Raw genomic sequence first — 11,178 nt, forward strand, 5'->3', positions numbered from 1 at the left:
CCCCCCCCCTCCAAAATCCACCCAAATGCAAATTTTAAACACGTTGCGAAGCGCGCCGATTTGAAGCACCGTGGTGTGTGTACATAACATCGAGCTTGATTCTAATTTATAATCACAAAACGCAGCCTAACTTCAAAGTCCACCGAACTCGCTTAATACAGCAACTTTCTACTGGCACCGACACAGGCGCATTTTTTTTTATTATCATGATTCCCCCGCTTTTAAGCACCAGGGAATCGCCAATTCGACCATTAATGGTGAAAGAGAGTAACACTTCAGCCATAAGTGCTGTACCCGCAGAACTGGAATATCAAGTGTGCGTGTGTGCATTTCTAATATGCATGCAAGGAGAGATATTCGTATGTATGTGTGTGAGCGCGCGCAGATCTATGTGAGGAATGACAAGTATCAACATCATTATAGACCCACATAATATGAGGTTAAGGGAGGCAGGGTGCACATGAACATGCCATTCATGTATACACACATGCAGACACCCTCATGAGCACTCACTGTACACACTAGACGGGTTGCGGGAGGGCTCTCGCCTCTCGGTTAGTTGGAGACTCAGATAGCGGTTGGCGGTCGGTGTGAAAGGAGGTTGTAGTCGCTCGTTCTTCTTTGGCTACCTCGCTCCGAACACCGCATGTCGCTTACCGGGCAATATCGCCGGGACGCGACGACTTACGGCGATTGTTAGTTTCCAGTTTTGTTTTGTGAATCTGTGACCGAATTTTAAGTTTATCGTATAGTGGGAAATGCAGATGAATATTAGTTTGAAAAGAAACTATTTCCCTAATGAGCTAAAACTCACATAGACCTATAGTGCGTGAAAAAAAGTTTCACGAGGTAAAAAATAACAATTTTCTTTAGATCTCAGGAAGAGAAGAGGTTTATTGACATCAAACAATTTATAATTAGAATGTAAATATAGAACAGCTCAGCATAGGTCGTCTATAAGAAACTAAGGTCCAACAGATCCCTGTTGTGAAATCGTGAAAAAAAGTGAATTTATTACAGTGAGAAAGTAAATTATCTATTGATTGATCTATCAAATCAGAAGTTCGAGAGGTGGCAACACTAGACTTAAGTTTAATGCGAGACGCTTGACCTATGACCCCATGCGGGAGAAGAGAGAGTGACGGAAGTTCTTCCGAGTTCAAGGTCGTTCCCCGAGAAACAAGTTTCCTTTTTATGCGTTTACTACGAGGCGTGGCCCCCTACCCATTCATAATACTATATTTATTGTTTTCGTGTTGTCGCTAAAAGTATTACGAGAACTTATTACTAACGATGGGCTGCTTTCTTCTGTTGTAGGATAACTTCTCAGGGTCCATATACAGTAGGCCTAGTTTAACGCTTCGTAATTCGTCATTTCGTTGGTTGTAAGTGACATTCAGTTCAAAAAGATGTTGAACTACGCTGCTAATCTTGGTCCGTTGAATGACACTGGGAACATCTTGAGCCACTGGGGTAACCCCCAGGATGCCAGTGGCCGAACGGGTGCCTCTTCCCCTCCGTCAGAATCCTCAGCGGGCAAGTCGACGGTCGTCAAGATCGTCCATCCTATCACCATTCAGACAGAGAGGCCCCAGGACAGATCCCCTAGGAAGAGAGACCGTAGGACGGCCGGTCTCATGCTGAATCCTGGCAGTTCCCCAGACATGCCACAGGGTATGAGGGAGCCCGAATTTAAAGGAGAGATTCATCCTCCTCCGACGAAGATGTCCCGTTTGGGCATGTACGAGACGTACCAACCGTGGGTCCTACAGACCTACGGAGACTCAGCAAAGACGAAAACCATCACCAGGAACAAATACCAAAGAATCCTACAGATCCTTCGTGGTGATTACGTCGACAACGAGACGTCCAAATTCAAACTTTGGGTCAAGGGCCGCGGATTTAGGATTGGGCCGCCCCCGGGATTCGTCGGGAGTGGAGGAGGAGTGGACGATCCCCTAAAGGACCCCTTGAAGGAACCCTTGGGTATCACGCAGCTGTCATCCTCAGGTACTCCTGCAGCTATCGACTACAATCCTGATAAGGATCCATTTCCCGATATCTACGTACAAACAGGAACTATAAAGGTAAGTGAATGAGACAGTTGACTTTATTTGGGTCATTAAGGAGAGAGAGAGAGAGAGAGAGAGAGAGAGAGAGAGAGAGAGAGAGAGAGAGAGAGAGAGAGAGATGGGGTGGTGGGGCCAATAATGCCATTCATTCATTATGATTTTCAGGTGTTTGCCTTATGGCTTACCACACACATTTAATATAACGAAATCTCTTCTGAAATAGCAGTTTATTCTTTCAGTTAGGCATAAATTGACTGATTAATGGCTGCACAAAATTATACCCCCCTCTCTCTCTCTCTCTCTCTCTCTCCCTCTCTCTCTCTCTCTCTCTCTCTCTCTCTCTCTCTCTCTCTCCTATATATATATATATATATATATATATATGAATTGATATATAAGTTTTTTTCTTTCTTGTAAGCTAATATTCACCCACCTAGATCCAGTCCATTGCTTTCCTCGCATCCAACCCCTCCCTCACATCTAGAGTATCTTCACCTCTATCCCCTTTCGTATCATTTCTTCGCCGCTATCTTCTTCCTCCCCCTTGTGCACTCCCTTCTTACTCCCATTATCACTTCCGTTTTTCTTCCATTTCCCACATTCACGACCCCCTTTTTATTATGTTTTTTCTCTTTCCGTCCATTCCCAATTTTTCCCCTTGACATGATTTTTCCCTGTTCTCGCAGCTCCTCCAATTATTTCATCTTCATACATTCTCTTTACGTTCTTTTCCCCTTGTTTCTCCAACCATCTGTTTTATCATCTCCCTCTTTTCGGTGATCTCCATTTCCTTCTAACGATCAGTCATTATTTATTTTTTCTATGGATTCATTCACATGATTTATGAGATTTTTTATATTTAAAACGTTACTGCATGTGAAAAGATCACATCCAGGCCAATTAAAAGCGTAGACCGAATGCAGTTCAAAGTGCCAGGATTAAATACCTAATGAAATTTTAAAACCATAAATGTATGCCAAATGAAGGTTTAAAATATGGAATGTAGGTCTGATTGATTAAAATACAAAAATGTAGACCAATTGAATTGACACAAATCGCAGACTGTGGGCCTATCCTTAGAGCCACAACTGAACTGTTTTCTGGTTTTAAATAATTAGTATCTCCTTTTCCATCACTGTTAGGATTTTGTTTTTAGACCGATGTCTTATTTATATATATCCTCGAAGGAGTTATAATGATTTTGTTAATACCTGCAAACAAAATCGGTTTTTATATTAATTGTTGACCAGGATCAAGATTCTCTCTCTCTCTCTCTCTCTCTCTCTCTCTCTCTCTCTCTCTCTCTCTCTCTCTCTCTCTCTCTCTCTGCAGCTTTTCAATTTTTCTTATCTTGTTTCTTACCTCTTCTGCTTCTCCTTTTGCACACTAATCTCACCTCTCCTTTAAGCCCCACTAATCTCTGGCTTTTACACTCCCTCCCCTACCCTCCGTTGCTAAACATACACTTCGTTTCTCACGGTTGCAGTTTCGGTTTTTTAAATCTCTCTCTCTCTCTCTCTCTCTCTCTGATGATCATTTGCTGTCTGATAACTTTGGTTGTGTAGTTTTCCACTTCTGCTTAATAATTTCTTTCTAGCTTATTTGCTATTCCCCTCATTCTGTTTTTTAAGGGTAGAAAAAGAGGAACCTACGGATAGAAATACATCAATACTCTTTCTACCGAAACTCCCCTTCCTAACTATAGCAACCAACCAAAACCCCTCTCCCCTTTCTAGCCATTTCCACCAGCACTCCCATCCTAAGGCAGTTCCTCTGCTCCCACTATCATTTCCCTCACCATAACAACGGCAGGGTGAGGGGAGAGGGGAGGAGAATGGTCGGGGGAAGTGGAACATCGTTCCGCTCCCCTCCCCCTCGTAGGCAACACACCCTTGATTGTGTCGGCTACAGACCTGTGCGCTCTGCTTCTGCCGCTGTGTGCTGCTAACACCTGCCTTAACATCATTACGGAGGGGACGGGGCTGCCTGCAGGGGAAGGCCGCTCCAGGGCACGGGAAGGCCGGTACCTCCTAATGAAGAACGAGGAGGAAGGGAAGAAAGCAAAAAGGAATAAAAATTTTAGGCTAAGAAAGAAAGGCCAAGACTGTGGATAGGATGTATATATATATATATATATATATATATATATATATATATTATATATATATATATATATATATATATATTATATATATATATATATATATATATATATATATATATAACTTGCCAAGCTACAACCCTAGCGTGAAAAGCAGGATACTATAAGTCTAAGGGCCCCAAAAGGGAAAATAGCCCAGTGAGGAAAGGAAACCAAGAAAATTAGATTATTTTAACAGTAACGACATTAAAACAAATATTTCCTATATAAATTATAAAAACTAACAAAAAAAAGAGGAAGAGAAATTAGATAGAATAGTGTGCCCTAGCGTACCCTCAAGCAAGAGAACTGTGTGTTTTTATATGCTAGTCTGTACTCACAAATTTTCCTAACTCTGCAATTCATCGTCTTCTCTTCCTTCCCTTGCTTCGTTTGCAATGGCCGATGATTCATTCTGTTATTCTTAGTTTCCGTCATTTTCATTATATGTCCTGCTCATGTCCATTTCTTTTTCTTACAAGTACAAGTTAGAATATCCCCAACTTTAGTTTGCTCTTATCCGTTGTTCTTTTTTTCTCTCTTTGTTGTCTTTGAGTTGTATTTAACTCATGTTTTGAGGGTTTAGTAAGGCTCCAAGTTTTTTTTTATGTAAAGTTAATACTGATAGGACCAGCTGTTTAAATACTTCTCTTTAGAGAAATTAACATTTCACTTTCCATAATAAATTAGCATTTTTCTTTTATAATCCCATTTTAATTACCAAAAGTTCTCCATCCTAAGCTTATCCTACTTTTAATTTCGGTCTCATAGCCTGGCGAACTCTTGCTGTCTGTCTTAAATATATGTATTCATTGACAATCTTTAAGGGTTCGTCCATAACCGTTATTTGTTGTCTCTGCCTTTTCATTGAAAATTATTTTAGTTTTACCCATTCACTTTCAGTTCTACATTTCTACTATTTTCTATTCTACATTTCTACTATTTTCTATTCAAATCTTCTATCATCTTTTGCAATTCCTGACATGCTTCTCTAAATAAAACTAGAGAGATAGATAGATAGATTGATTGATTCTTTCTGTTTACTCCCAAAAATACACCTTGTTGAGAATGAAAGTGCTTAAGGTCATGAAGACTTTTCAGGATCTATATATTTTTTCAAGTTATTGTTGTTTAAGAAAAGACAATTGGGATATACTTCAGATCTCTCTCTCTCTCTCTCTCTCTCTCCTCTCTCTCTCTCTCTCTCTAAAGGAGCCTATGCCATGAAAAAAAATACTTTTTTCAATACTATTCGAACACGAAAGATTTTGCTTTTTATATTGCAAATAAACTGTTACTGTCAGGGCAGGCATGTTTCTGTCATTAATCACTCCTCGTTTCTTTCGTCACTTTGTCTTTACGTTTGTTTGTTTTCTCTTACTTAAACAAATGTTTTGTGTTACTTTTATTTTTGTTTGTGTTGGTTGTGGGGGTCCTTTTCTTGTGTGTTGTATGTGTCTTGAGTGCTCTCCTCTCCCCACCCCACCTCTCTCCCTTTCAGCCTTTAGGTCTCATAGTCTCCTTCTGCAGAACTCTACTCATGCCACCTCCCCTTCCCTTCCCTTCCCCCTCCTCCTCCTCCTCCTCCTTTCCGTCATAGATCCACCTCCTCCCGGTGCGGCCACAGAGTGCAAGCTACGGGACGGTTAAGGATGGGAGGGGAGGTGGGAGGGACAGATAGGGGGAAGACACACACACACGGAGTCAGTCATCTGCTGGGCCGGGCCCTTCATGGGTCGAGTCCTGTAAGTATGTGTGCGTGTGCGTGTCAGTATGCGTACACGTGTGCGCGTGTGTCCGGCCCGTTGGTTGCTGCTGCTGCTGCTGCTGCTGGTGTGGTGGTACCCAGGCCCGAGGGCTAGAAGGGCGCGAGTCTTAAGTGATTTATGTAAGCGTGACGCCCTTACGACCCTGGCTGGCCGTGAGGAGGATGTGGAGTTTCAGATTAACCGTGGCCCCGTGGGTGGCGGGACCCTCTCTCCTCCTCCGCTAAGGAGTAGGAGGGGAAAAGATGATAAGGGGTCTGACGATGAGGGTTCCCTGATACCTTCACAGACCCCTCTAATAATAATACCACCTTCATACCAGGCGAGCTCTCCTAATTCCTCCTTCTTCTATTTCCTCTTGCTCTCCCCGTCTGCTCTTCTTTCCACATTCGAACTCTCTTGCGTCTTTCTTTTTTTTTTCTTTCTCCTCTCTTGTCTTCTGTTCCAACTCTCCCACTTGAATCCACCTCCTGGAGTGATTCTAGAGAAGAGTGAAAAGCCACTTGTGAAAAAAGGGATGGAAGAGGGGGAAGGAGGTCTTTAAGATGTCTTTTTTTATATTCTTTTTCTCCATCGGTGGGCCAAAAACCAGCAGCACTGAAGTCGTGAACGAGAGAAAAGAAAAAAGAACGCGAGAAAATAGAGACGACTGAAAGAGGAAGAGGGGGAAGAAGGCAACGAAAGCATGTGGAAAACGACCGAACCATTTCTGAAAGTGGTGAGAGGACTGGCAAGAGGAGGGGGGGGGGGGTCGGGGGATGTAGGGATGGTTTGGTGGTGAGAGTGGTCGCGGCTGCCTGCCATGTCTCGCACACGCCTCCGCCCACCACTGCGGGCAAGAAGGGCGTGAGCTTAGCGGGTGGCCTCGTGGCTGCCGTGCCTTTATGTTGGCCGACGTCGCCGCCTCCTGTGTAACCACCAACACGCCCGCCACTAGCACAGGGGACCTAACCCGCAGGACTGCGCCAATACCACCACCGTCATTATTTATCGCTCCCCATCCCTTCCCACCTTCTTTATTCTCTATGTTCTCTTCCTCCTCCTTCTCCTCCTCCACACAGAAAGGAAAAGAGGAAGAGGCTAAAGTGCTTCCAAGAGATCGAAAAACTAGTCAGCTAGTTAAAAAGAGTAAGAGAGAAGCGCTTGAATAGAGAACTAAGTGGGTGGGTAAATTAGGTGTTATTTGCGGCCGTGTCAATATGCCATTGGCGGGATCATTATTTATATCGGTCTCTCTCCCATGCATCTTTTATTCTATGCTTCCCCATTACTTATTTGTCATTTTTTTTTCTGTACAAAGACCCAAGAAGGTGGGGCGAGTTCCTTTGGAATCTAGAACATAAAGTACTATACACATCACACGCGCGCGCTCGCGCTCTGACTTTCACATATGCCGTTTTAGTGATCATGTGGGAGGGGAGGCACCCCCTACCCCCCGTAGTGATATGGGAGGCTCATCGCTCCCTTGTCCCGTGGTAGCAAGCGAAGTGTCAGCTGCCCTGCCTTGCCCGATGTGTATGTATGTATGTTTGTGTACGCTATGACAAGAAAACTTGTGCGCATTGGCAGTCTATATGTGTTTGTATGTGTGTGTGAGAGAGAGAGAGAGAGAGAGAGAGAGAGAGAGAGGCACAAGTGTTAGCGGCTTAGATAGGATTACACTATTTTGGGGCTTATTCGTTTGGACTTGGAATGTGGAACTAGTTAGCAAACGAACTGTTTGCTATGTGTATGTGTACTAGTTATACTGGATCTTGTTAATATTATAATATCGAACAGGGTCTCTCTCTCTCTCTCTCTCATCTCTCTCTCTCTCTCTCTCTCTCTCTCTCTCTCTCTCTCTCCCGTGTCTGTTGTTGCAACTCCGTGTGTGCGCATCGGCGGCGCTCAGATGTCTACACGGGGCGGGTAAATACCAGCTCAGATCATTTAATGACAGGTGTTTTAACACACACCGTTGAACTCCTGTTTTGAAAGTAGATCTCTCTCTCTCTCTCTCTCTCTCTCTCTCTCTCTCTCTCTCTCTCTCTCTCTCTCTCTCTCTCTCTCTCCAGGGGACAGGTTTTTTTTGGGTGTGGGTGGGTGGGGCGTGTACTCTCCATTATGTCACTGTATCTAGTCCCTTTGCATGATTAATTTCGTTTTGTAGTAATGCTAAATAAATATTAAATTACGACATTGAAGACCAACTCGAGTACAGTTAGTGCCTTCAAGCGCTCACATACCACCTCACACATTCCCTCCTTTAAAAACTTTTGCGACATTTCATTTCTATGTCTGACTGACATCAAAGATAGCTCAGAATTAGGGTTACTTCCTTCAAGAGAATACTGCCTAAATTTGGCCTTTCTCCTTTCCATGGAACCAGTTTTTATTTTTTTTTCTTGTTATTCCTACGTCTAGGCTACCCTGCTTTCATTCCTTAGTCCATGCTCTCCTTTCTTCCACTCTGTGCATTAGCCTTTTCGCGTCTTCTTCTTCTTCGTCATGTAGCCCCAGACTGGATGCCTTGTGCTCAAAACAGGAAGCTAACCATCTCACACCAACTGTTATTGTCGGGCCAGAGAAGGAGGTTGGGGCCGTGAGGAATGGTAGGGAGAGGAACCATGGATGTGTGTAGGGTAGGGAACGATGAGCGGAGGGTAGGGGAATGGAGAAGAGCAGGGGAGGGGAAGGGGGAGTTTAAAGGAGCTCTAATGGTGGGGAGGGGCATAGAGAGGGAGAGAGAGAGAGAGGACATGGCGGGGGATTGTGTGTGGTCGGTCGGAGGATGAGTTGAGGAGCGGAGGGGAGAGGGAGTGGGGAGGGGGTTTTCATGGGTTAGTAGGGGTTGTGTAAGTGGGATGGTGATTATGATGATGGCAGAGGGGATGCTTCAGAAGAGAGAGAGAGAGAGAGCAGGTGCACATACAGATAAGTTAAGGGAGGAAAAGCACTGAACGTAATTTGCGATGGCCAGTAATGAGAGAAGGGATGGGACACAGCAGAAAATCTAGGAAGGAAAAGAGGTGAAAAAAGTTAAAATGTTGTTATCGGGTTGCGAAGAGCTAGAGGGAGAGAGAGAAAGAGAGAACAACCCCTCCTCTCCCTCATTAAAATCCAGGGCCTTTATGAAGAGGTGACGAGTACAAGCCCTCTGCGCCTACAGCATACTCTCTAATGACGCCATGTAGTCTATGCATACGTATAAGCTCACATAACTTTTCATATTTATTTTATTTATGAATTTCGTAACGGATGTTTCGAGATGAGAGATTCTGTAGCAATTGTTCGGAGGTAATTGTCAAGCCCAGTTTTCCGCTTCTGACAAGCGGTGCATTTTGAATAGAATCTGTGTATTTTAAAGGCCAAGCAAGCTCCAGACTAATGATTTTACACCTGCTTCGCTCTGCAGGTGTTAGGGAAGCCTTTTTTTTTTTTTGGTGCAATCTTGGCAGGTTTTTCCTGTGTGTTTCGTTAGTTATGTAATTCGTCGATTTTCAGAACTTTGGGCTGTATCCTCAACTTGCAAATGGGTTGCGGATTTGACTTGTAATAGGATCATTCGGCTGTTTCTGTTCTGGCCCACAGAGATACGGCCACTTTTGGGCTTCCAATTGAACGGTTACCTCATTTTCGAACTCTGACGGCTCTATGACGAGAAGCCAGTTTCAGAGAGAGAGAGAGAGAGAGAGAGAGAGAGAGAGAGACTATGCCTATGCCTAGAGACTACGAAGAGTGGAAATCATGAAGTGGGCTAAAAAAAACACCCATTTTCTCAGGGAGTAAAATACAAACTTGAGAGGAAAGAAAGATTTAGGAATCAAACAAGGAGGAGAAGCAAAGTGAGGAAAAAAAAAAGAAATCTGGAGAGGAATTGGATCCATCTCTTCGAACTCTCCTATCCCCTCCTCCCCCCCCCCTTCCCCTCTCCATTTCCCCCCAAGGAGCCGAACTCGTCCCCATATCGGCTGGCGACGGAAATTGCGGCCAACGTCAGTAGTCGTAAACCAGACGTTACGGCCTCTGACGCACGTACATAAACGCATGTACGCAGACGGCTTTTACACATCCACACATATATGACCGTCGTGTATACTTGGAATAAAGCATGCTTGGTCTACATATAATTTATTCCCTTGTATTTAGGCCTATGTTTGATGTTCTATGTGTTAAAAGTAATGACTTTCTTATTGGGAATTGTTTTTTTCTTTTCTTTTAATCTCTCGTATGCTTCATTTACTCCTTCGTGTTGTTACCGCATCACTGTTGTGGTTCTCCTCCTATGTATAATCCTCCGCTTTTTTTCGGAGCTGCTACACCCTTCATCACGCTCGGACCCTCTCTCAGACCTTCCCAATGACCCATACTTATGTCACTTTCCCCTTCTCTCTCTCTCTCTCTCTCTCTCTCTCTCTCTCTCTCTCTCTCTTGTTGGGATCATCTCAGCTCATGCAATTGCCTCACTACTTTCCAATTAAAGAATATATATACACACTCCCTTTCTGTGTGGGGATACCTTAACGTGGTGAAAGGGTTCGAGTATCGCCATGATCAGCAAAGCTGCACTTATCAGGAACACTCATACTAGGTTGATTTGCTGTCAGCGATCAGACGAAAATCTCGCACCATCAGCCAATCCACACTGGCCAGCGTGGTGATGAAAACCGGGTCTTTTGACTGGCCAGACAGTACTACTTTAAATCCTTTAATATGGTTACGGTTCATTTTCCCTTTGCCTACACACACACATCAAATAGTCTGGCTTATTCTTTACATATTCTCTGTTCTCATACACCTGACAAAACTGAGATTACCAAACATCTTCACCCAAGGGGTTACTGCACTGTGGCCACTTTCATCTTGGTAAAGGTAGAAGAGACTCTTTAGCTATAGTAAGCAGCTCTTCTAGGAGAAGGACACTCCAAAATCAAACCATTGTTGGGTAGTCTTGGGTCTTGGGTAGTGTCATAACCTCTGTACCATGGTCTTCCACTGTCTTGGGTTAGAGTTCTTTTGCTTGAGGGTACACTTGGGCCCACTACTCGGATCTTATTTCTCTACCTCTTGTTTTGTTAAAGTTTTTACCTCACTGGGCTATTTTCTATGTTGGAGCCCTGGGCTTTAAATTAAAGCATCCTGCTTTTCCAACTAGGGTTGTAGCTTCAAGTAATAATAATAATAATAATAATAATAATAATAATAATAATAATAACTCCAG

The 11,178-nt window shown here is 43.6% G+C and overlaps 2 protein-coding genes across 2 annotated transcripts in view; one reads left to right on the plus strand and one right to left on the minus strand.

Annotated features, from left to right (window-relative positions):
- The window catches only part of LOC137641584 (nucleolar protein 4-like), a 342,312-nt gene that overhangs the window by 312,569 nt on the left and 18,565 nt on the right, over positions 1–11,178 (minus strand). The gene's annotated exons all lie outside the window — the stretch shown is intronic.
- LOC137640402 (uncharacterized) overlaps positions 589–11,178 on the plus strand; it is a 15,551-nt gene continuing 4,961 nt past the window's right edge. Inside the window, exon 1 of the mRNA XM_068372963.1 lies at positions 589–2,087. Coding sequence (XP_068229064.1) covers positions 1,410–2,087 — 678 coding nt within the window. The 5' untranslated portion in view covers positions 589–1,409. The remainder of the gene's footprint in view (positions 2,088–11,178) is intronic.

This window comes from Palaemon carinicauda, chromosome 5 (genome assembly GCF_036898095.1).
Source record: "Palaemon carinicauda isolate YSFRI2023 chromosome 5, ASM3689809v2, whole genome shotgun sequence".
Lineage (NCBI taxonomy): Eukaryota > Metazoa > Arthropoda > Malacostraca > Decapoda > Palaemonidae > Palaemon > Palaemon carinicauda.